At 55.2% G+C, this 25588-nt stretch overlaps 1 protein-coding gene across 11 annotated transcripts in view; it reads right to left on the reverse strand.

The window, feature by feature from the left end:
* Positions 1-512: 512 nt before the first annotated feature.
* PNPLA7 (patatin like phospholipase domain containing 7) overlaps positions 513-25588 on the reverse strand; it is a 76151-nt gene continuing 51075 nt past the window's right edge. For 8 of the 11 annotated variants that reach the window (XM_070456608.1, XM_070456620.1, XM_070456617.1 and 5 more), the window contains 16 exons: positions 23249-23398; positions 15828-15891; positions 15556-15724; positions 12323-12505; positions 11962-12123; positions 11684-11802; positions 5799-5955; positions 3898-4014; positions 3684-3753; positions 3022-3138; positions 2410-2558; positions 1914-2066; positions 1727-1837; positions 1320-1404; positions 1007-1110; positions 513-868 (listed from right to left, as the gene is read on the reverse strand). In XM_070456608.1, the coding sequence (XP_070312709.1) occupies positions 836-868; positions 1007-1110; positions 1320-1404; positions 1727-1837; positions 1914-2066; positions 2410-2558; positions 3022-3138; positions 3684-3753; positions 3898-4014; positions 5799-5955; positions 11684-11802; positions 11962-12123; positions 12323-12505; positions 15556-15724; positions 15828-15891; positions 23249-23398 (1943 nt within the window). In that variant the 3' untranslated portion in view covers positions 513-835. Of the gene's footprint in view, positions 869-1006; positions 1111-1319; positions 1405-1726; positions 1838-1913; positions 2067-2409; positions 2559-3021; positions 3139-3683; positions 3754-3897; positions 4015-5798; positions 5956-9283; positions 10300-11679; positions 11803-11961; positions 12124-12322; positions 12506-15555; positions 15725-15827; positions 15892-23248; positions 23399-25588 lie in introns of those variants that run through there. The other 3 variants (XM_070456649.1, XM_070456655.1, XM_070456663.1) reach the window with 3 other exon arrangements.

The following is a 25588-nucleotide window of genomic DNA, read 5'->3' on the forward strand; positions in this document are numbered from 1 at the left end:
AGGCAGTGGGCGGGGCCGCGGACCCAAGGCGCGGGGCGGGACCAACCAGCTCTGCCCTCTAGGCGCTGCCGAGGCCTGCAGTCCCCTGGCCACAGGGTCCCAGGCCTGGTCAAGGGGCTCCCTGCGCTCGCAGACCCACGTGCCCCACTCAGAGACCTGCAGGGACCGTGGACCCCAAAGTCAAAGGCCTGACAGATCTCTTTTTTGTACAACAGGACTCCCTGGCGCTGTTTAATGATCTGAAAAGCCAAGTGCCCAGTTCATCTTAGGGAAGAATCTTGTGTGCAAAGTGGGAACAACTCCTGAGAGCTCCAGGGGCCTTCATGCTTGGTTGGGAGGATACCAGCAGCATCCCGACCTTGGGTGCCGTGCCTGCCTGGCTTGGGGTCCTGGGGTCCCACGTGGTGACCTCACAGGCAGGCAGGCAACACTATACCCTGCAGGGTCAGGACTGTGAGCTGCTCATCTTGGTGGGGCCTCTGGCCCAGGGACCTCGGCACAGGGACCACATGTCCCACATAATCAGATCTACCTTTATTGACAGGCAAAGCAGAAACACAAGGGCTCCAACATGAGAGGCCACAGAGGCTGACACAGCCCCGAAGACTGCTGCAAGTGCAGGGGATGTCAGGGCCAGTGGCCCCAGAGAGACACTCCACCCTGGGCCCCAGTGGGTCTCCCTGGCAGGCTGGAAGAGCTGCAGGAGCTAGGCACTCTGAGATGGAGCCATGGGAGGTGCTGGCTTCAGGATGCTTCAGGGTGGAAACTTCTACCCATCTTGGTCAGAGAGCTGGGGTGCTGAGGAGTCCTTGGGTGGTTTGGGGGAAGCCAGACCTCAGTGCTGATGCCGAAGCGAGGGCTCATCCTCCTGTTATTAAACAGCACATGGTCAAGGTCAAGGTGGGGGCAACCCTGGAGGGCAGCAGGGAGGCAGCAGCTGGCCTTGCTTTGGAGCCCTCAGAGCGCATGGCTCAGCCAAGGAGCACAGGGTGTCCAGGCAGCTCACCGAGTCGGAGCCCTGGTCGGCTGGGGCACTCTGGAAGTCAACGTACGCGTCCTTGGGGCCTCCCAGCAACACCTCCTCGTACTCAGTCTGGTAGTCAGACTCATCTGGGCAGAGAGCAGGGCCGTGTGGGTCACCTCCTGAGAGCAGGGGCGGGCCACACACAGGCAGGGGTCCCACTGTGCGCCAACCAGGTCTAGGGGCTGCTGGAGGGAGCCTGGTGCCCAGGGCAGCTTATTCAGAGTGAGGGTCAGGAGGGGACGTTGCCACCACCACCCCCAGCTGTTGGGCATGTCTGTCTCAGGGTCCAACTCACCGTCCCCTGCAGCCACCTTGGCAGGCTCGATACGTGATACAATCTCAGCAAGGTCCGTGAAGGAGGCGTTGGGGCAGGTGAGGACCTGGGGGCAGAGGCGAAGAAGACATCTGACCTGCTCCTGACTGCACCCTGCCCTCTCTGTGACCCTCCGTGGTCCCAGCCTCCGAGTCGGAGGGGGGCATGGATGACGGACAGAGTCCTGAGCAGCCCCCACCCAGAGCACCAGCCTCGCCCGATGAGCACTTCCCAGGTGGAGAGTCAGAAGAGGCCCCTGCCTTCTGGCCCCTGGGAGGGGCAGGGGCCCCCTGCCCTCCTAAGTGGCTGAGCGGAGGTGCCGAGGTGCCGCAGGGCGAGGACCAGAGGAGGGGTCAAGGTGGGGAGGAGCCGCCTGCTCAGGCACTCACGTCCCACGCCTTCATCTTGCTTGTCCCCTGCCGGTCCTGCAGCATCTTCTCCAGCACACCGCTGCGACCCCAGATGTCAAACACTGTCCGGCCATGCTGGTACCCCACCTCCTGCACACACAGGGGAACCCCATGATGGGGATGGGAGGGCAGGGGGGCCCGGGGTGCAGCCGGCCTGGACACTCACGCAGATCTCATCAAACTTGCTGAACTCCAGGGTGCCATAGCTGTCAATTGGGGGGCGCAGGTACTCGCAGTAGTCACTGCTCTTCACCATCTCCAGCTGCCGGACACAGCACACATAGGCCAGGCGCGTCTGGATCTCAGCCATGTTCAGCACCTGCCAGGCGGCAGCACTAAGTGTGGCTGTCCTGTCCCCGCGTGGCTCCCGGCCTCTGTCTGGGCAGAGCCACTGTTTCTTCCCTGGCCCCTCCATCCCCTCCCCTCCCCCATGGGGAGACTATTTCTGCTGGACCTGTGGAGGGGGCCAGGCATCCACCAGGGGGTCTGGAGCCTTTACACATGTCCCCCTCCCCATAGCTGGTCCCAGGCAGGCAGGGACAACCCCCTACTGGACCCAGAGCCTGGAAGGCACTATTCCCTCCCTGCCTGTTTCAGGGTCTCAGGGTCGTGGGCACCAGGGCGTGGGGAGGAGCGGCCATGGCAGGCGGGGTTGGGCCCACCTTGACCTTCGTGGCCAAGGGATTCCAGCGCTTCCACAAGAGCCACCATCCCGAGAGCGCGTCCCCGTAGTTGGTGAGGTCTGTCTCATCCCGGCTGCCCACATCGATGGCAATCACCACCTTTGCCCCCATTGACCTGGCCACATCCGCTGGGGAGGAGGTGGCCTGGTGACCAATGGGGACAGGTGTGCAGAGCCTTGGGTGGGAGCACAGCTGAGGGGAGGCTGGGGCAGAGCTAGGGGTGGGCGCAGAGCCTGCCTGAGAGGTGCTGGGGGAGCACGCCGGCCTGCGGGGCAGGTCTCCTCTCCACTGACACACCGAGGCCTGTGCCGGCGCTGGCGAGCGCAGAGCTGTCCAACAGGTGACCGGCGTGCCCCAGGAGGGGCCGTGCCCACAGCAGCTCCGACACCTGCAGGCTGTTAGTTCTCGCTGTGGGCACAGATGGGCCCTAATTGCACCGGCCGCCACTTGGCCTTGCTCTGAGCTCTGTGGAGCCGGCAACGGAGCCATCTGCCGGGAGCGTGTCTGCGCGCCTCCTGCACTGCCCCAGCGACGGGCACACGGAGCTGTGGGGTCAAGGCAGGCGGGCACCCCTCCCCACCCACCCAGTACCTGGGAGGTTGTTGATGTAGCCCCCGTCCATCAGCAGGTGCCCATCTTTAGGGTCACAGAGTGGGGGCATGTAGCCCGACAGGGACATGCTGGCACGCACGTACCGCCACAGCGATCCTGGAAGGGTGTGCAGAGGAGTCCGGGAGAGGAAAGCAGACTTCCGCTGCCATCAGCTCAGAGCCTCGCCCAGACAGGTCCTGAGCCCCCTGCACACCTGGCCTGGTGAAGGGCACCAGGCCGGGCAGATGACACCATTCCTGGGCACCCTCCCCCTCAGAGGGAGCTGGCAGGGCCGGACTTGCTCTGGGCCTCCCCACATCTCCCCTGGCCACGACCTTCTGCTGGCTCTGCCACCCCTCTCACTTCCAACCAGACTCATTTCAAGAGGCTCCCCAACACTCTGGCCTGGAAAAGGGCCCTCAGCTGCCCACTCATGGGTCGGCTTTCCCCGGGATCCCCATCAAGCTGTGCCAGACACTGAGTGTGATCTGTACACAGCCATGACCCTCATGCCTCACTCTGCCCCCGTCTCCACTGGGGACCCTGCAGCCTTCAGCCCCGCAGCAGAGTCATCTTGTTCAGACCTCCCCGAGTCCCTTGCCTTCTCTGGGGTGCACCCCTTTCCTGGAGCCACTCCACCCCCCCTGGGAGGAGGCACTCACCGTCCGTGTGGACCCGCATGGCAGAGGCGGAGATGTCCGTGGTGATGGTGAAGTACGGGATCCACAGGTCCTGTGAGGGGACAGGACTCAGACGGACCAACCCAGGCTACCAGCCCTTGATTCTCAGGGCCCAGGGCATCCAGACCCAGGCAGGCGGAGACTGTGAACTCTGCTGGGGCTCCCAGGGCAGTCCCTAGGTGGGGGGGGGGAGCACCTCGATCTGCCTGTCCTTGAAGACGCTGGAGATGCTGCTGTTGAAGCCAGCCCCCGAGAACATGGAAGTGATGGGGTAGGTCAGGTCCAGCATGGTCTTCACCATCGACATCATGTCCTGGGGGGGCACACAGGGCACACATGAGGCCCCTGGAGGAGAAGGGGCACACACCCCTGCCTGTAGGCACAGGCAGCAGCCAACCCAACGGGACCACCAAGAGCCTGCGTCAGGAGAAGGGAGTGGGCACACGGACACACCTGCTTCCTGCAAGCCAGAATGGGGGCCTCCAAGAAGTACCCAGGGCCTGGGGGAGCAAACACCATGGCCAGAGTGACAGGGCCTGGAGGTCCCAGGGGAGCAGCCACTGACCCCCGGCAAGCTTGACCGACTGGGCCCTTGCTGCCCGCTCAGAGGGACCAGCTGTGGGCACGCTGGGACGAGGCCATCCAGGCCCAGGGCTGGCTGCATGCCCACTGCTGCCCATGCCTGGTTGCCAGGGCAGGCGCTCCATCCCCCTGACAGAAGCAGGGCCCTGCCGAGGGCCTCATGGCTGAAGCCCCGGGACACCGGGGAACAGAGACCCACCCTCCTCAGTGAGGCCGGACAACTCGGCCTGTGAGCACAGGACCAGGAGCACCTGACCCTTCAGGGCTCGGGGTGAAGAGGAAGGGGCCTCCTCCCTCCCCAGACAGACCCGGGAGGGTCAGGGGCTGCAGGTGGAGGGGGGCACGTGCCCACGTACTCACGTGGGGACCAGGACGAGCAGGAGCACATGTGCTCTCGGAGGACAGGGACCCAGGACGGCCTGGCATCCCCTGGGTCCTCTGTGGCCAACAAGCCCCTCCCTCCTGAGGCAGCCCCTGCTTGGCACCGCCCCCCACGCCCCTCCACGGGCCCACAGGCAGGGTCGCAGGGTGACCCGTGGGTTCCCGCCCAACACCCACGCAGGGGCTGCCCAGCAGGCTCCCGTGGCCCAGCACACACTCAGGATGGCAGGATATCAGGCCCGAAGTTCCATGGCTGTTCCCACACCCCCAGACCAGCAGGGTGAAGAAGGGAGAGACCTGCCCGGCTGTCTCTGGGCCCTCACTGAGGATGGACCCTCACTGTCCCCTGGGGCCACTGCCCTCGCAGGCTGTCCTCAGGAACAGGAGCTTCGGGGACAGTGCGTTGGGCAAATAGCCTGCTCTGAGAGCTTCTGCACAGAGCTTGACCAGCTCCTTTTCTTTTAAAAATGAGAATGCCACTTCCGAGCCCTCTCACAGTCTCAGCGAGGGCTCCGTCCTGCTCCCCAAAACAGACAGAACACTTAGGAGGGCGGGTGAAGCGCCCCTCCCCCGCCGTCCCTCTGTCTGCCCAGGCCCCAGATTCTGGGCTGTCCTCTGGCACCCGTTCACTACAGGGCCCACTGTGTCAACAATGTGTACTTCTTACTCTCTGATATTTGGGGTCTCACACACCCAGGGAGAGAGACAGCCCAGGGCCCACCCAGCCCTTCCAGAGTCCACACCCAACCCCCTCTATCTACCCCACACGCCAAGCCTGAATATCTCAGGGCCAGATGCCAGACAACAGCGGACAGCCCCGAAGCCTGCAGGAATTATTGGAAGGGGCAGGCCTCAAGCTGTGCGCCCTGCCCTGCCCTGCCCTTGCCACACAGATCTCCAGCCCCAGGCCTCCTCTGCCTGCCTACCAGCACTGGTGCCCCGATGGGCATGGAAGTCCGGTGCATTGTGGTGCGCTAACCAGTGCTCAGTCACAAGACCAGGCACCAGAGCCGCCGCCCCCAGCACTGAAGTCCTCGCTGTGCCCTCCCTGCCCCCCCCAGCCACGCTGCAGAGTCACCTGCAGGGGCCGCCCGTCCCCAGGCCCCTGCCGGCCCTGCCCCCACAGGGCCTCACCTCCGCCCACTGCTTGGCCCGGATGCGGATCTGGCTATAGCTGCGTTCCTCCGAGTACAGGGCGCCCATGAAGGCCCCGATGGACGTCCCTCCGACCATGTCCACGGGGATGCCGCACTCCGTCAGGGCCCGGATGATGCCCACCTGTGCGCAGCCTCTACACCGACAGGAGCAGGAAGTCAGCGCCCGCTCTGCCCGCCAGAACCCAGGACGGCCGTCCTGTCCTGCCCACCCTCAGCGCCCACGTCCTGCACACGTCGTGGGAAGTGGGGCAAAGGTGGCAACTCGGACAGGGGCAGCGACGCTCCTGAGCGGCAGCCGGCGCTCAGCCTCCTTGTGGGGGCGCTGGGGCTGGCTCCGGGACAGGCAGAGGCTTGTCTCCCGACTTCTGCGGGGCATCCACCACACAACCAGAAACACCACTTGGGAGAAGCAGAGACCCCAGGACCGCAGCGGGGGTAGGGACGGATGGTAGGGGCAGACAGAGCAACACCCGAGAGACAGGGAGGTCGGGGAGGTCTAGAACTGACGACTGACATCAGGCCTTGGGTTCAAGAAGCATTCTAAACACAGAGCATAAATTAAAAAAGCGAACCATTCCTACACTGTGGAAAACCCAAGGTGAAGAAAACTTTAGACCAGACTGAGAACAAAAAGGCATGTTACCTCCAAGGGGCAGCACCCAGAGCTGCAGCCTGCCCACGCTGACTGGGAGGTTGCGGCCTTGCCACCCGGCCCTTCTCAGACAGCGTCTGCTGGCCCATAAGTCAGGAAAGAAACAACAGCTTAAATCGAAGAGAGCAAAATTAAGGAAATAATAAAGACCAGAAATTAATGAACCAGAAAACAAACATATAATAGAGAGAACCCTGAAAGCTACAAGTAAGTGCTTTGAAAAGACTAATTTAGTTGATAGCTCCTGGTAAGACTGATCCAGAAAAGTAAAAAGAAGGGGAGAGAGAGACGTGGGGATGGGAGGGACAGAGAAGTTGGGGGCGGAGACAGGTGGTCGTCATAACTAACCTCAGGACTGATAAGGGACATCTGTACAGATGCTCCAGTTAAGAAGTTAATGGTAACTTTGTGCCTCAAGTAGGAAAGATCAGATAAAATGAACACATTTATAACACAAGTTATGAATAACACAGCTTACCAGACCTGACACTAAAAGTAGAAAACCTGGATAGTCCTATAAACATCAAAATAAGTGGATTTTTAATTCTTGAATCCTCACGAAATTTCATGTCCAGATGAGTTTACTAGTGAATTGTACTAAACATATAAGAAAGAATAGCACAAGCCACATTAAGACCTTCCAGACAACAGAAGCAGCGGCAAACAAACCTGCCTGCATTTCAGGCGGGGACAAGCACAGCGCGCCTCCCACGGACCCGAGGGCCTGGCAGGCCTGGCAGGGCCACAGGCCGATGAGCCTGTCCCAGGGAGGGGACGCTAGGATCACTCGGTGCGATCCATCACATCAACAGAACACAGGAGTAAGTCACCGAGTCCCACAGACGCAGAAAAACAAGCCCCGGCCGGCTGAGAACAGAAGGCGCGCTCTCAGCCCTGTACAGGGCGTCTCGGAGACCAGCAGCTGTGTGGCACTCAGCCGTTAAAGGGAGTGCGGTCCTGATGCTGCAGGCCAGACCTGCGGGAGGCTCAAACCAGTGCAACAGACGAGGAAGAGAAGCAAAGGCATGTACGTACTTTGGAAAGAAAGAGGAAGTATTATCTTTATTCTTGGAAGACATAACTATATATATAAAAGATGCAAAAGAACTACAAAAAAGGAAATAGAAGAAATGAATTCACCAAGGTTGTAAGATGACATATTTACAAATATCATTTCTATTTCTACATATTGGCAACAGACAATTTAAAATGAAATTTAAAGCAAACCATTTACAATAGCAAAAACCCATAAAGTACTTGGATGATTCTAAAATTTACGTGGAGGTGCAGAGGAATGAGGACAATCAAAACAATTTCAAGGACAGGGAGGGTGAAGGAATTGCACTGCCTGATGATTTCCTACAGAGGCTCCCTGCAGAGCCAGGGCAAGGGAGACGGCGTGCGGTGCAGTCAGGGCAGCAGGCCCCAGCGCGGCCCACACCTGGGCAGGTGCTGGCCCCTGAGCCGGATGCCGTGGCAGCCCAGCAGGGAGGGAGCGATATGAGGGAGAAGACTCTCACCCACCGAGAGCACTGCCACTCAGAGGTGGCAGCTGCGGGGGGATCGCAGGCCCAGAAGCACAAGCTTTGAGAAGATAAGGTCCCGGCAAGAGCCCCCGAGCCCCAGAGGTTAAACTGTAAGAACCTGGGAAATCCCACTTCACCAGGTTAAATGATCTCATCAAAAACAGCCACTAGAAAACAAAAGTCAAAGACTGGAGACAGTATCAGTAGTAAACACATCTGGCAGAAGACTTGTATCCGGGCTACACACAACCCCTCCAACAAAACAGCAGAGGACACGCCAGCGGCAAAGGAGGCCCCGGAGCCCGAGCTCAGGGATGCAGACCAGGTCCCAGCAGCACCAGGAGTGTGGCCATGCTCGCCCTGACAAGGCCAAGGGTGACAGAAGCGTGGGCAGCCCAGGCTCTCACAGCCTCTGGGGGGTTGGATATATTCAACTACTCCAGGCAGAGGTGGTCCGCTCCTAGGTGTTATCGCACAAGGAAGATTCGTGTGCAAATGCTGACAGCCATTCTGTGCATATTAACCAAACCTAGAACACAACCCAAAGTCCGCTGACAGCAGGAGGACCAGCGCCGTGTGGAGCCCAAAGAGTCCAGGCAGCGACGCTGCAGGGGCAGCCAGGGCACAGAGACACAGACAGAGCTCATGGCCGGACAGACACAGGCCGGTACAGGGCAGGGAACTCGGCAGGCGAGCACCGACATCCTCAGAGAAACTCAGACTGCGAGGCCCAGGCACCTCATCATGTGCTCTCAGAAACACGAGAATGAAGAGCCTCGCCTGCAAGACCCAGAGGGTACAGGCCTTGGGAACAAAATGACACCGGACTTCACAGCAATCCTAGAGGCTGCATGGACAATGCAAAGAATTCCCAGGGAAACCACTTCCATTCAGAATCCCACAACCAGACTGTCCCGCAAGTGCGCACAGAACCAGCACACTCTCTGCTAAGCATGCTCCCGGCATCTGCTCTCAAGGAAATTTCTAGAGCATGAACTCTAACAGAATCAGTAATACAGCAAGAGAGAGAGGAAGACACAGTACCCAGAAATGGAGCTGGAAACAGGAGACACGGGCAGCGCCTCAGCAGTGTGCCCAGGAGGAGGCCGCTGCCCAGCACAGCGGAGCTCCGCGGGCGCAGAGCAGAGAGGGGGCGGGGCGCGCCGAGACGGGGCGGGGCCTGCAGCGGCACCGGGCGAACTGTGCTCAGGCGGCAGCCAGCGGCAGCTACATCCCCCCAGGGGAGACAGGCTCCGCCGGGACAAGCCCCACCTCATCCTAACAGTGCCAACAGTGCGCACTGGCTGACCGGGACCCTGAGCTGAGGAGGAGGCAGACAGAGGACAGATGACAGAGATGGACCGAGTCTGAGTTTGTGTATGTTTGGGCGGGCTTAGAACTCAATAATTTAGAACTGAAAAAAATGAAAAAGACAAAAACAAACAACAAAGTCCTACAGCATAGCACAAGGAACTATGCTCACTATCCTGTAATAATCCACAATGGGAAAGAATATATATGTGTGTGCATGTATAACTGAATCACTTTCCCATGAACCTGAAACTGATCCACTATTGTAAATCAACTATGCTCTGTGATGAAACAGAGAATGTAAACGAGGAAACAGCTGTGGAGCAGCTGAAATGACTGTCTGGAGGACGCTGTCTTGGGACAACTCTGGATTTGCTGACAGGCAGGATGGGCGGAAGGCACTGTGTGCTACACAAACACTGCAGGGCCTTACTGTAGTGTTTATTAGGGCCACTGTAGTGGCATTAATCACACAAATGCCACTGTGATTAAATTTTCATTAAAAATGCTGCAGGAAACCAGGTCCAAGTCTGGACCAGCTGCTCCAGGCACCTCACTGTCCCAGCCCACAGAAAGTACCTGAGTGCCCCCCCTAACCTGGCAACTCTGAGCAAATTGCCTGGTTTTCCAGGCCCACTAGCTCAGCTTTCAAGTAAAAACATGGCACTAATGATGCCTCTGAATTACCCAAGATGAACAGGCACAGTGCTCACTAGCCCCCCACCCCAGGCCAGGCCACACTGGGGGCACCAGCGTCACCACATGCCTCAGCCTGTGGGGTCCTCCCCAGCAGCCTGAGGCCCCGGTGCCAGGCGTCCCAGCCAGCCCTCGGAGCGGGGCAGCAACAGGCAGCAACATGCACTGTGAAGGAAGATGAGACCAGGGAGGAAGCTGGAGCTAGGGGCGGGGTCTCCAGGTGGACCCGCATCCGCCCGTTTCCCTTTCCGAAGGGTCTCAGGCCAGAGCTTCGAGCCTCAGCATCTCCAGTCCTAGGGAAGCGAGGAGCATGAGTCCAGTTAGACAAGCAGTTCTGAGGCTCATCTGCATTATTTCTCAGACCTCATCCAGCTATGATTTGCCGAGGAGTGGAGAAGCTGAACAGGGTGGGTGCCCACCGTGACTCTAAGGGGCGTCCGCCCTTTGGGCTCCTCTTTCCTCCAGCTCACTCCGCAAGGAGTATCCTCCAGCCAAGGGAGGTGGTGAGCCAGGCCCCTCCACTGGGCCCCAGGGACAGGCGGCCAGCACCACGAGCAGGGCCGGCGCCAGGGAAGCAGCACAAGGCGGCCAGCCCAAGGAGTGCCCTGAATGTCCACCATGCCCAGGGGCCTGGGCTCCAGGCTGCAGGGCCCCCCGGCCCTGGGACCAGCCCTCAGGGAACAGGAATCCAGTACAGGTGCTGCACTGCCCCTGCGCGCGCCATCGCTTCAGCTGGCAGCCTGGGCCTGTAGCACCCTCACCACACACCTGCCGCTCCATTTCTGCCCCGCGTGTAAATTTCACTTTAACACACATCAGGAGAAGGGCAGCAAGTGTCAGAACAACCTGGGGTTCAAGTTCTTTGGGCTCAACATCCTTAAAGGAACCCACCCACCAGCCCAAGGAGCTAAAGGCTGCTTCAGAGGGTCGTGAGCAGAGCAGATCCCTGTTTCATAAAGCAGAGAGACGCTCACCCAAAGGCCAGAGGAAAGAGGAGACGACCAGGAAGAGACACACTCTCCTGCGGCCTCTGTGGAGGGGCCACATCTGTGCGTGCGGAGCGCACGAGGACCCATGCACACACAGCCATGCACACACACATGCCCATGCACACACACCCATACCCTTGCACCTACACACACACACTGCCATGCACACACACCCATGCCCATGCACACACACACAGTCACGCACACACACACATGCCCATGCACACACAGTCATGCATACACACCCACGCCCATGCACACACAGTCATGCCCATGCACACACACACAGTCACGCACACACACACGCCCATGCACACACACACACATGCCCATGCACACACAGTCATGCATACACACCCACGCCCATGCACACACAGTCATGCCCATGCACACACACACAGTCATGCACACACACCCATGCCCATGCACACACACACACGCCCATGCACACACACCCACGCCCATGCACACACACAGTCATGCACACACACCCATGCCCATGCACACATAGTCACGCACACACACACACGCCCATGCACACACACAGTCACCCACACAACCACAGTCATGCACACACACAGATGCCCACACACAGAGCCACGTACACACACTCTTGCCCACGCTCCCACACACCCCCACACCCCCACACACCCACATGCAGGGACGGGCATGGGAAGGTGGGACTCACCTTGCGCCCCCTCCCCCAAGGACCAAGGCAATGGCGTTGCCGGTCAGCACTCTTGCCAGGCGGGAGAAGTCCGAGTGCCGGTCCGGGGGCCTCTGGCAGACCCGCTCGTACAGCTCCACCTACAAGAGAGGCCAGCAGACAGGGCCGACCTGACCCGATGCTTTCCCTGACTCACGACCCAAACCTGCCTCCAGGACAGGCCGGCGGTCCTGCGTCAGCACCTGAGTGCTGGGCTCGCCTGGGAGGGGCCCACGGCCCTGGGCCCAGCTGACACCTACCACCCTGCGTGGAGGGTGTGCAGGGCCTGGACGTCTGGGCGTTGACACCATAGTCAGTCTGTGTCCACCGCGCTGAAGGGCCCCTGCTCCCACTGTGGACCGTGCCCAGTCTCCAGGGCTGAGGACCCCGAGGAAGAGGTGCCTCAGGATTTGTGGCTTTTTCTGTCCAAAGGAGGAGGCAGGGACAACCTGAGGCCCCAGGGCTCGGTTCTGGCCCCCAGTGGGGGCTCCTCCATCAGAGGTGCCGCCACCCAATAACCAGGCTCAGGCAGAAATGAGAGCCCCATCAGCGCCGCGGGCTGGGGTCAGAGGTGGAGGGAGGGCAGGAAGCAGGCCCTGGGGCCCCGGTGTCCCAGCTCACCAGCTTGGGCAGGCTCCTCCTGGAGAAGACTCGGCGAGGGCAGCAGAGGTGCAGGTGGCCGGAGCACCAGCCCCGCATGTTGAGCCAGTCCACAGTGCGGGCTGGCGCGGGCCCGTCCTGCCGGTGCAACAGCACCAGCTGCTTCTGGGCGCGCGCGGCGGAGGTCTCCAGCATCCGCTCCAGCTGAGGGCAAGCGGAGCCATGAGTCAGCCAGCCCCGCAGAGCCCCAGCCCACGGCGGCCCCAGGCTGGACGCCGCCTCGCCCACCAGCCCACAAGGGTCGCGGCACCGGCCCAGCTGCAGTGCGCTGGGCCCTTCCTCTTTGAAGCCAGGCCCCGGGGGTTGCGGCTGCGTGCCCACCGAGCTGTGGGGGCCTGCAGGCAGGGAGGGCACCGCCCTCTACTTCTCTAACATGGCCTCATGAACACACGCTGCAACCTTCTTCGGCAAAGGGGCACCACTCCTGGCACAACTGGAACCCGCAGCAGAGATGACGAGTTTGTAGCTGACCCAGGACGGGGCGGAACGTGAGATGCGGACAGAGGACGGACACAAAGCAAAGAGACAAAGATTCCGTTTGACACCCAGGAAGCTGGCGATGTGGGACTTTGGGTGCAGGGCAACGAGCATGGAGCCCCAGGCCTTGCCCAGCAGCACAGCTGACTGCAGTGGGGTCCGGCAGCTCTGTGAACCTCAAGACACAGCCTCTGGCTCAGCAGCTTTTCTAGGTGGTGCCCTGAAGACACCCTTGCACATGCGTGTAGTAAGGAAAGTTCACAGTCCGCCGACAGAACAGACAGATGGCGGGGCGTTCACAAACAGAAACTAAACAGCCATGAGACGAGTAAAGCAATATGGATAGAGCTCAGCAGTGTGAGCGTTGAGGAAAAAAGGAGATTTCAAGATGGCATAGGCTTCAGCAGCATGTGAGCTGAGAACTTCCAGATGTACAAGCTGGATTCAGAAAAGACAGAGGGACTAGAGATCAAACTGCCAACATCCGTTGGATCATAGAACAAGCAAGGAAATTCCCGAGAATTTCTGCTTCATCTATTTCTGCTTCATTGACTACACTAAAGCCTTTAATGGTGTGGATCACAACAAGCTGTGGAAGCTTCTTAAAGATATGGGAAAACCAGACCACCTTACTTGCATCCTGAGAAACCAGTCTGTAGGTCAAAAAACAACAGTTAGAACCTTACATGGAACAACTGACTGGTTCCAAATTGGGAAAGGAATATAACAAGGCTGTGTATTGTCACGTTGCTTATTTAGTTTATATGCAGAGTGCATGTGTGCTTACTAAGTCCCTTTAGTCGTGTCTGATTCTTTGTGATCCCAAGGACTGTAGCCCACCAGGCTCCTCTGTCCATGGGATTCTCCAGGCAGGAATACCAGAGTGGGTTGCAATGCCCTTCTTCAGGGGATCTTCCCGACCTAGGGATCAAACCCGTAGCTCCTGCATTGCAGGCGAACTCTTTACCTCTGAGCCACTGGGGAAGCCCATATGCAGAGTACATCTTGCAAAATGCTGGACTGGATGAATCACAAGCTGGAATCAAGATTTCCAGGAGAAATATCAACAGCCTCAGATATGCAGATGATACCACTCTAATGGCAGAAAGTAAAGAGGAACTAAAGAGCCTCTTGATGAGGGTGAAAGAGAGTGAAAAAGTTGGCTTGAAACTCAATATTCAAAAAAGCTAAGATCATGGCATCCAGTCCCATCATTTCATGGCAAACAGAAAGGGAAAAACTAGAAGCAGTGACAGATTTTATTTTCTTAGGCTCCAAAATCACTGCAGACAGTGACTGCAGCCATGAAATTAAATGACTCTTGCTCCTTGGAAATAAAGCTATGACAAACCTAGGCAATGTATTAAAAAGCAGAGAGATCACTTTGCCAACAAAGGTCCATATAGTCAAAGTTATGGTTTTTCCAGTAGTCACATATGGATGTGAGAGCTGGACCATAAAGAAGGCTGAGTGCCGAATAACTGATGCTTTCAAATTGTGGTGCTGGAGAAGACTCTTGAGAGTTCTTTGAACTGCAAGGAGATCAAACTAATCAGTCATAGAGGAAATCAACCCTAAATATTCATTAGAAGGATAGTTGCTGAAGTTGAAGCTCCAATACTTTGGCCACCTGATGGAAAAGAGCCAACTCACTGGAAAAGACCATGATGCTGGGAAAGATTGATGGCAAAAGGACAAGGAGGTAGCGTATGGTGAGATGGTTAGATAGCATCACCGACTCAATGGACATGAAATTGAGCAAACTCTGGGAGACACCAAAGGACGGGGAAGCCTGGCATGCTGCAGTCCATGGGGTTGCAAAGGGTCTGATTCAATTTAGGGACTGAACAAAAAACTTAGTGACTGAACAACAAACCAACAAAGATAGTATAAAGTAGAACACTATTTACATAAAAAACAGTGCCACATACACACATAGTAAAATGAGACTCTGGCTTTACAAGAGAACACCTGGGGGGTGGGCTACTGGCTACTTCATGGTATCTGTCTCAGTTCAGTTCAGTTGCTCAGTCGTGTCTGACTCTTTGTGACCCCATGAACTGCAGCACGCTAAGCCTCCCTGTCCCTCAGCAATTCCCAGAGCTCATTCAAACTCATGTCCATTGGTCGGTGATCCCATCCAGCCATCTCATCCTCTGTCCTCCCCTTCTCCTCCCACCTTCAGTCTTTCTCAGCATCAAGGTCTTTTCCAATGAGTCAGTTCTTTACATCAGGTGGCCAAAGTACTGGAGTTTCGGCTTCAGCATCAGTCCTTCCAATGAATAGTAAGGACTGATTTCCTTTAGGATTGACTGGTTGATCTCCTTGCTTTCCAAGGGACTAGCAAGAGTCTTCTGCACCACAGTTCAAAAGCATCAATTCTTCGGCACTCAGCTTTCTTTATAGTCCAACTCTCACATCCATACGTGATATTGGAAAAACCAAAGATATCTGCCTGCTCCTGCTAAAACAACGCCAGAGGTAAAAACAGCAAAATGTTTTCAAAATGTGGAGCGCAAACGTCTGGGTGTTTGTTCTTACTATTCATCCCTTCCTGAGTTCTTGAAATACTCATTGAAAGGAAGAAAGACAAACCTGGTCTGAGAAAAGAGCCGGTCACGCTAGCCAGGACCTGCCCAGTCTGCTGCCGAAAGACCACGCCCACTACCCGGCCCCACCTGCCGAAGCCCCGCCCACTACCCCCGCAGCCAGCTCACCTCGCCAACAGTGGGCTCCTGCTCGCCCAGGCCCACGACGAGGATGCAGTCCGCTTGCCGGATGCAGCGCTGGGTCCAGGGCGTGAGCGTGCAGTCCGCCTGGTAGAGCACGATCCGATGGATGTCCTCCTGTTGCCCCAGCCAGCTGGACAGCCGGTACTCGTGGATACTGGAAGGCACAGACACCCTGTTGTGTTTCGTGGCCGGGCAGGGTCCCCCTGAGAGCAGGAAGCCGGGCTTGGCCAGGCTGTTCCCATGTGGAGGCCGCGTACCTGTCCAGAGCAGCAGAGCCAAGGCGCTGTTTTATGCTGTCACTGGTCAGCAGCAGGGCAGGGCCTAAAAACAACCACCAGATGCAGAAAACTGTGGGCAGCCCACCTTGGAGGATAGGCGAGGCCCTTCCTTCTGTAATCTGCTTTTCAGGAAAGCAGTACACCTCTCACAGCTCTCGAGGAAGGGCCTGTGGCCCTGAAGGAGACCCTCCGGGCAGGGGAGCCTGCGGCGTGCCACGGGAAGGGCTGTGCCAGGTGCAGGGGTGGGCAGCCTCTCTGAACCCGTCGCTTACTCTGTACGCACTGGGCTTGAATTTCTGCAGCTCTGAGACTGTGTGTGTGTTGGGGGCAGGGGAAGCACAAGCTTATAAAATGTGAGACCAGACAACTTCCCCAACCCAAGTCAGCGGCGGGCTGGATTCCAGCAGATGTGGTTTATCAGGATGGAGATGCATGCTTTCACATGCTGTGTCTCTGGGGTCAGCTTGTTCTTCCATCTACAGCGTGCCTCAGATGGTAAATAATTCACCTACAATGTGGGAGACCTGGGTTCGATCCCTGGGTTGGGAAGATCCCCTGGAGAAGGGAACAGCTACGCACTCCATTATTCTGCCCTGGAGAATTCCATGGACTGTATAGTCCATGGAGTTGCAAAGAGCTGGACACAACTGAGTGACTTTCGCTTTGGGCTTCCCTGATAGCTCAGCTAATAAAGAATCCGCATGCAATGACGGGGAGACCCCAGTTCAACTCCTGGGTCAGGAAGATCTGTTGGAGAAGGGAGCTACTATCCGCACAGACACATCTGCTCAACCAGGAGGGCTGCCAGGGGTGGGGACAAAAGCTGAGAGACAGTGGCCCTCAGGGTCAGGAAGGCTGCTGGACTGCCCCGAGGATGAAGAAGTCCTGCTGCAGCAAGAGGAGCCCAGGCTCTCCCTGCACTGGCACACGGACTTCCCCGAGGGTTCACAATAAGAAGGGGAGAGACAGGAAATTACTACCTGTGTTTAACTGGAAGTGTCTGCTTTCTTGACAGCATATAGAATAAGGACGCGTTCCACACAGTGGAATACTTGCCTAGAGCCAGACATCCTGGAGCGCGAATTCAAGTGGGCCTTAGGAAGCATCACTACAAACAAAGCTAGTGGAGGTGATAGAATTCCAGCTGAGCTATTTCAAGTCCTAAAAGGTGATGCTGTGAAAGTGCTGCACTCAATATGCCAGGAAATTTGGAAAACTCAGTAGTGGCCACAGGACTGAAAAGGGTCAGTTTTCATTTCAATCCCAAAGAAAGGCAATGCCAAAGACTGCTCAAACTACCGCACAATTGCACTCATCTCACACACTAGCAAAGAAATGCTCAAAATTCTCCAAGCCAGTACATGAACTGAGAACTTCCAGATGTTCAAGCTGGATTTAGAAAAGGCAGAGGAACCAGAGATTAAATTGCCATCATCCATTGGAATGTAGAAAAAGCAAGAGAATTACAGAAAAACACCTACTACTGCTTTAACTATGCCAAAGACTTTGACTGTGTGGATCACAACAAACTGGAACATTTTTAAAGAGATGGGAATACCAGACCACCTTACTTGCCTCCTGAGAAATCTGCATGCAGGTCAAGAAGCAATAGTTAGAACTGGACATGGAACGATAGACTGGTTCCAAATTGGGGAAGGAGTACATCAAGGCTGTATATTGTCACTTTGCTTATTTAACTTACATGCAGAGTACATCATGCAAAATGCTGGGTTGGATGAAGCACAAGCTGGAATTAAGATTGTTGGGAGAAATATCAATAACTTCAGATATGCAGATGACACCACCCTTATGGCAGAAAGTGAAGAAGAACTAAAGAGCCTCTTGATGAAAGTGAAAGAGGAGAGTGAAAAAGCTGGCTTAAAAGTCAATATTAAAAAAACTAAGATCATGGCATCCAGTTCCATCACTTCATGGCAAACAGATGGGGAAACAATGGCATCAGTGACAGATTTTATTTTCTTGGGCTCCAAAATCACTGGAGATGGTGACCGCTGTCATGAAATTAAGACACTTGCTTCTTGGAAGAAAAGTTATGACCATAAAAAGCAGAGACATCACTTTTCTGACAAAGATTCGTCTAGTCAAAGCTATGGTTTTTCTAGCAGTCATGTATGGATGTGAGAGTTGGACCATAAAGAAAGCTGAGTGCCAAAGAATTGATGCTTTTTAACTGTGGTGCTAGAGAAGACTCTTGAGTCCCTTGGACATCAAGGAGATGCAACCAGTCAATCCTAAAGGAAATCAGTCCTGACTATTCATTGGAGGGACTGATGCTGAAGCTGAAACTCCAGTACTCTGGCCACCTGATGTGAAGAACTGACTCACTAGAAAAGACCCTGATGCTGGGAAAGATTGAAGGTGGGAGGAGAAGGGGAGGTCAGAGGGCATCACCAACTCGATGGACATGAGTTTGAGCAAGCTTCAGGAGTTGGTGATGGGCAGGGAGGCCTGGCATGCTGCAGTTCACAGAGCCGCAGAGTCAGACACGACTAAGTGAGTGAATTGAACCACAGGGTGGTGCCTGTGAGGTGGCCACTGGTCTGACCTGTGGGGGAGCAGCTCTGACTCAAAGGCAGCAGCCTGTGGAAGTGGGGGAGCAACTCCTCTGGGGGTCGGGACGGACGGCGCTGGTCCCACTAAGGCTGCACTCCTGCTCTGGGGGTCGGGCACCCACAAGGGTCTGACAGAGAGGGAGCCCTCTCAGGGCCGGAGGGGCCTCAGCCTGCGAGGGCGGGCACTCCTGGGCACTGCGGTGACTAGTTTTGTTCACCTCTTGGAAGTCGAGGACGAGGCGGGACAGGCAGGCCGTGCCTGCTGCGGGAGCACGGTGGAGCCCCGCCTGAGGCCCTGGGGGCCGGGCTCTCTCTGACCCTCGGCGCACAGCTGCTCTAGGCCTCTGCCTGGACCCGAGGGTTCTGAGGAGGCCCTCGGGAAAATGTGCAGCCCCTAAGAGTGCTCTGGGCTCTCAAGGCGTTGGCTACAGCCCTAGCCAGTTAGGAATGTGGTGACCCGCTTGTGCCTGGGAGGGGTGTGCCTAAGGCCCAGGCCATGGACAGGACCAGAGTAGTGCATGGATACAGGGTGACTGCCAGGTACTCCGAGTTGGCTCTGTGGGGGCTGCCCAGGCCTGGAGAGTCACTGTCAGCCTGGCTGTTACACAGCCTCTCCTCCAAACTGCGGAAGCCAGAGGAAGTGGCTGACACCCTGAAGCTGGAAGACAAGGCCATCGGCCTGGATCCTCTCTCTACAAACACCCTTCATAGACGTGATCACCTTTTCAGCAAAGGAGCCCTCAGGGCAGGGTCCAGTGGTTCTGAGCAAGGGCTCTGGGTCAGCAGAGGAGCCTACAGAAAAATGCATCCTGACTCTATTCATTTCATAATCAAAACCAATCCCCAACTGGTTGTAAACTTGACAGGTAATACCATAACATTTTTAAAAGAACCTCTTCATGACTTGGGGATAGGATGAAATTTATTCAATAAAATGCAAAAATCAGTAATATAGGAAAAAAAGATAAATATATTGGTCCACATTAGAATTAACAACTTGCATTTGTCAAAGTCCGTGAACTAGATGTGTGCTGTCATGTCCAACTCTTTGCAACCCCACGGACGACAGCCCATCAGTCCATGGGATTCTCCAGGCAAGAACACTGGAGCAGGTTGCCATTTCCTTCTCCAGAGGATCTTCCTGACCCAGGGCTGGAATATGTGTCTCTTGTGTCTCCTGCATTGCAGGTGGATTCTTTACCACTGGTACCACCTAGGAAGATTTGTCAAAAGACATCATTAAAAGAATAAAAAAGCAAGCCACAGAGGGAAAGATATCTGCATTTTCATCTGAAAAAAGCAACTGTATCCAGACTGCCCATTGACAAGGAAAAGGTAACAGCCCCACCAAACAGTGGGCAACTTGACAGGCACTCAGAAGAAGGCATCCCAGCGGCCACAAGACAGACTTTTCAGCTGCTGGGAAATGCAGATGCAAGCTAGACGGGACACTGCCTCATAGTCACAGACGCCCAGCAGCACAGCACAGCACACGCTCCCTCTCCTCCAGAAGAGACTGTGTGCCGGGCTGCAGGTCTTCCATTGTCGTTCAGTCACTAAGTTGGGTCCAATTCTTTGCAGTTCCATGGGTTGCAGCATGTCAGGCAGGCTTCCCCATCTTTCACTCTCTCCTGGAGTTTGCTCAAACTCATGCCCATTGAGCCGGTGATTCCATCCAACCATCTCATCCTCTGTCGCCCCCTTCTCTTCCTGCCTTCAATCTTTCCCAGCATCAGGGTCTTTTCCAGTGAGTTGGCTCTTCCCATCAGGTGGTCAAAGTATTAGAGCTTCAACACCAGTCCTTCCAGTGAATAGTCAGGGCTCATTTCCTTTAGGTTTGACTGGTTTGATCTCCTTGCAGTCCAAGGGACTCTCAAGGGTCTTCTCCAGCATCACAATTTGAAAGCATCAATTCTTGGGCGTTCAGCCTTCTTCATGGTCCAACTCTCACATCCATACATGACTACTGGAAAAACCATAGCTCGGCCTAGACGAATCTTTCTCAGAAAAGTGATGTCTCTGCTTTTTAACATGCTGTCTATGTTTGTCATAGCTTTTCTTCCAAGGAGCAAGCGTCTTTCAATTTCATGGCTACAGTCACCATCTGCAGTGATTTTAGAGCCCAAGAAACTAAAGTCTGTCAGTGTTTCCACTTTTCCCCCATTTATTTGCCGTGAAGTGATGGAATCATATGCCATGATCTTAGTTTTTTGAATACTGACTTTTCAGCCAGCTTTTTCACTCTCCTCTTTCACCCTTATCAAGAGGCTCTTTAGTTCCTCTTCACTTTCTGCCATTAGAGTGGTATCATCTGCATATCTGAGTTTGTTGATATTTCTCCCAGCAATCTTGATTTCAGCTTGTGGTTCATCCAGCCTGGCATTTTGCATGATGTATTCTGCATATAAGTTAAATAAGCAGGGTGAGAATACACAGCCTTGACTCACTCCTTCCCAATTTTGAAGCAGTCAGTTGTTCCATATCCAGTTCTTCTAACTGTTGCTTCTTGAGCTGCATAGAAGTTCCTCAGGATGCAGGTAAAGACTGGATTTACATAAAGTATCTTTTTGATCACAATGGTATGAAAGTGGAAAATTCACAAATATATGGAAATTAAATGCTTAAACAACCAATGAGTCAAAGAAATCACAAAGAAATGAGGAGATATCTTGAGACAGATGAAAACAAAAGCACAACATTCCAGAATGTACAGGACACAGCGAAAGCCCTGCTAGGAGGGAAGTTTATAACTATAAATGCCTCCTCTGAGGAAGAAAGATCTCTGATCAACAGCTGGCTCTGTGCCTAAGAAACCAGAAGAATCTCACACTGACACAGACCCAGAGCGGCACTGGGGCTGTGCTCCTGGGCACAGGCTTTCTGCAGCTGCGGCAGGCAGGGCCGCGCTCTGGCTGTGGGGCACAGGCTTCCCTTGCTGTGCGGCGCGGGCTCCATGGGGATGCAGCCGGCAGCAGCTGCAGCACTGGGGTCCGAGCGCTGGGCTGGGCAGTCGTGGCGCATGGACTGGGCTGCCTTGCAGCACACGCAATCTTCCCGACCAGGGAGGACCTGTCACCCCTGCACTGGCAGGCTGATTCTGAACCAGCGGACCACCAGGGAGAATCCTCTACCAAACATTTAAAGAAAAATAAATACCAGTCCTCCTCAAAGTCTTCCAAAATACTGACTCTGAGGGAACACTTCCTGACTCATTCCATGGGGCTAGCACCAGTACCCCCTTACCAAAGTCACAGTGGGACCAAGACACCACAAGAAACTACAGACAAGCAACCCTGACAGTGCAAAATCCTCCATGAAAGAGAAGCTGACCAAACTCAGCGGGGTAGTAAAAGGATTACACACCAGACCAAGTGGGATTTATTCCTGGAGTGCAAGAATGACTCAATTCATGAATATCAATCAGTGTAATAAATCACATTAACAGAACAATTGATGCAGAAAAAGCACTGACAAAATTTAACATCTTTTTATGATATAAACTCTCAACAAATATGAAATGAAAGAAACCTTCCTAACGTATTAGAGGCCATCCATGAGAACCTGACAGCTAACACCCTACTCAAAGACAAAAGACTGAGAGCTTTTCCCCAAGACCAGGAATGAGGCAGGAGGCTGCTTCCTCCTCACATTGCTGGGACATCACTGCCACCCAACGCCACCAACTGTTCAGTCCAGTCCCTGTCATGACCCCCAGTTTCTCGCAGAAATAGAAATTCACACGGACACACGTGCAGTCCCGTGAGTGCACCGCACGGACACCAATTTCCTGGTCTGGATGCTGTGCTGTGGTTACATAACCAGGGGTGGGGGCTGGCATATGGCTCTCTCTTTACTATTTTTATAACTTGCTATGAATCTATAATTATTTCAAAATAAAAAAATTTTTTTTTAAAGGGAACAAGCTATTATTATGAATCAGCACATCTGCACTGTACCACCGCAGGTCTTTTGATGTGCCCTGGACAGTCTGACCAACCTCACTGAAAACGAATGGAGGTTTCCAGGTCCAGAACATTTGTTACGAAACAGACCAAGACTAATGGAAATTAATGCTTTCTGTGATTTAAATTTTCACTTGGAGAATAACTTTTAAATATTGAATATTTATAATAGTAGCTCAATTTTGTAAATCATTTTTGTTTGGCGTTTATTCAACACCTTCTATTACCCCTTGAAGCTATTAAAATAGCTCTGTCAAAAAAATAAATAAATAGAAATAAAATAAAATAGCCCTGTCTCAGAAAATTGACTTGTTGTCTATTACTATGATCACTCATAATTATATAAGAACATATAAGTAAAGTGTTAAGAATATGGAATGCTTTATGATTTGGAGGATTCCTAAGAATTCTCCAGAATTTCAGTTTATTCTTGAGCCCCAAAACTTCACAGCTGTCAGGAGCTCGGAAGCATGACCTAAGCTGACTGACCGTAACTGGGGGTGTTCCCACATTGTCAGCCAGCTCCCTCTGCCGCTGCAGCGTTCTCTCCAGGTGCTGGAGCAGCTGTAGGCACCCATCCTAAGATGGGCTTCTGCTGGGGGCTCAGGAGCCTCTGTGGGTTCAGCTGGGAGGAGTGCAGTGTGACTCATACCAGCTCCTGTGGTGTCGGGTCTCCCCATCAAGACTGTCCGGAGGCTCCGTCTCACTGTGATGGTCCCCTCCCCAGCACTGCACCCCCCACCCCCACCCAGGGTTATCAGCCTTGCAGGCAACGCTGAGTGCTCTTTCAGGAGAACCTGTAAGAATGAGAGGCAAGAGGAGGAGGGGGCCCAGGGGACCTCAGGGGGCCTTGGGCAGGGCTTACCGATAGCGCTGAGGGCATGCTTGAGTTCCAGGGTGAAGGCGGTGAGGGGCACGTCCTCCGACACTGGCATGACGGCCACCGTGGAGAGGTTGCTGGCGGGGTTCCCCGAGTCCCACTTGCCGCCCACAGTATGGAACCTGAACTGGTGGCCTGCAGAACACAGGGGTGTGCGCTAGCCTGAGGAGCTGGCTGCCGCTGGGACAGCCTCAGCGTCCCTGAACGTTTCCCGGTGACGGTGCGGCCCCAGCAGCCTGCCGGGGGAATGGGCACCCAGGTCTGCCCTGGCCTCCACTAGAGCCCTGGCCTTCCCTGCTGAAAGCCACCCACACCGCGGCGCCCTTGCGTCTCACACACATCAGGACTGGCCCCACTGAAGGGCACACGGGCACGGGCTGAGAAGACCGTGGGGCCCAGAGAAAATACAAAGAGGTGAAGGGTCGGCCTGGGGAGGACCCATCCTCTGACCGCACCCTGTCCTGGAGTTCTTCTGCCACCTTCTCCAGAGACGGTGAACAGCCTGAGTTTTGGAGGATGACACCTTTCTACTGTCTCGTCTGCATAGGTTTCCAGACCCAGGGGTGAGGCCACCAACCAGAGGTCAGGGCTGGGTCCCCAGGACCACAGGCTCCCCATTCTCTAGTAGTGAGGCCAGGAGGCCCCACAGCAGAAGCGATGGACCTGCAGGCATGTATGTCCACAAGGTCATTACCCTCCATCAGCGCATCCCTGGCCAAAGCTTATTTCCAATCACAAAGTCCCTTCCTGGTGTGTGGCATCTCCTGCTTTCATGGAGATGGCAGATGGGGCAGCCTCACCCTTCCTGCCGGCCACATCCCAGCCAGGCTCCAGTCTCCTGGGGCCCAGACACGCTGAGGGCTGTCTTCCTGGCTCCCCTGGCCAGCCGCGGTCATAGCCCAGCTCCCGCACAGACTTCACCAGGCAGGCCATGGCCAGGGCCATGCAGGAAGGCCCAGTTCTGTCCATTTCTGGCTCTGCTGATATTGTCCCTGGGGAGGAGGCTGGGTCCCTGCAAGGCTTGACCCAGAAGCCAGCGTGGGGGCTCAGGAGGCAGAGACAGGGCTCCCAAGAGCTAATCTGGGGCAGGGAAAGAGGAGGGAGGGCTGTGAGCCCACTGCCAGCTGCACGCAAGGCAGCGGAGGGCCTGTACCTGGCTTTGCTGAAGCTTCTCTGTGGGGAGTCCCTTCCTCTCTCTCTTTCCCACCTCTGACATCAGAACCCTACATCTGCAGTAGGCCCAGAGAGGGAATTTATCGCCAGCTCCTGATAGCTTTCGTTTAGCTTTTAAGAAAAGCTGTGAGAAGCTCTGGTTCTGGCCAAGGAGATGGAGCTGGCACATCCCACCTACCTGCGGACACCAGCTATAAGGCAGCCCTGGACGCAGCTCTCAGGAGGCCCAGAGGAGCACTGAGAGGAAGGCAAAATGGCCAAGGGCCTCAGCCCATGGGAAGACCACTCCACCAGTGCCACAGGGCTGGCAGTGTCACGCCCTGACCCATCTACCACCACATGAGACCTTTCCTCCCCCTCCCTAGCAGTGCTGCCTCCCAGGAGACTTTCCAGGGCCCTCTGCCCTAAGCACACCCTGCCTGGGCTGTAGACCCAGAGGATGGAGCCCCAGGTCTCCAAGACCAGCACTAGCAAGCAGAAGCAGCACCCTGTCCAGAGAGGAGGATATGGGGAACAGAGTCCCCTAAACCCTGGGTGAAGTCCTGGGCTCACCCCCAAGTAGCCCATGTGTGAGACTGGCCAGAACCACACAGCAGAGGCTCTGAGAACAGAAGGTGGTGGTGCACCCGATGGCCTTCACACCGGCTCTGGGGAGCACACAAGTGCAGCAGACCAGCGCAGTGAGGCAGAGGCCTCAGGAACTAGGCTAGCACTCAGATGCAGCCAGGAAGAGGGCCAGGACGTGCTCTGAATAGAAGCACACTCAGAATATGCAAAAGTAAGAGATTTAAAAGGGATCCAGATCATCATAATACCCGAAATATGGGATACAATCCAAAATGACCAGGCATACCAAAGGCCAGGAAGATCTCAACTTGAACAGGAGAAGACAATTAATGAAGACAAAAATGACAACAGGGCACAGAATCTGGAAGTCCCTGACAAGGTATTAAAACAGTGGTTCATAGCTAACCACAAACAGCCATCATGGGTAGCCTTGAAGCAAATGTAGAAATAAAATAACTGAAACTAAAACCTCTCTGGGTGGGGTTAGAAGCAGAGTCAAGAAGACAGGAAAGAGCCAAAGACCTTGAAGACAGATCAAAAGAAGCTACTTGATCTGAGCATCAGAGGAGAAAAAGTTAAAACACA

Source organism: Odocoileus virginianus, chromosome 2 (assembly GCF_023699985.2).
Source record: "Odocoileus virginianus isolate 20LAN1187 ecotype Illinois chromosome 2, Ovbor_1.2, whole genome shotgun sequence".
NCBI lineage: Eukaryota > Metazoa > Chordata > Mammalia > Artiodactyla > Cervidae > Odocoileus > Odocoileus virginianus.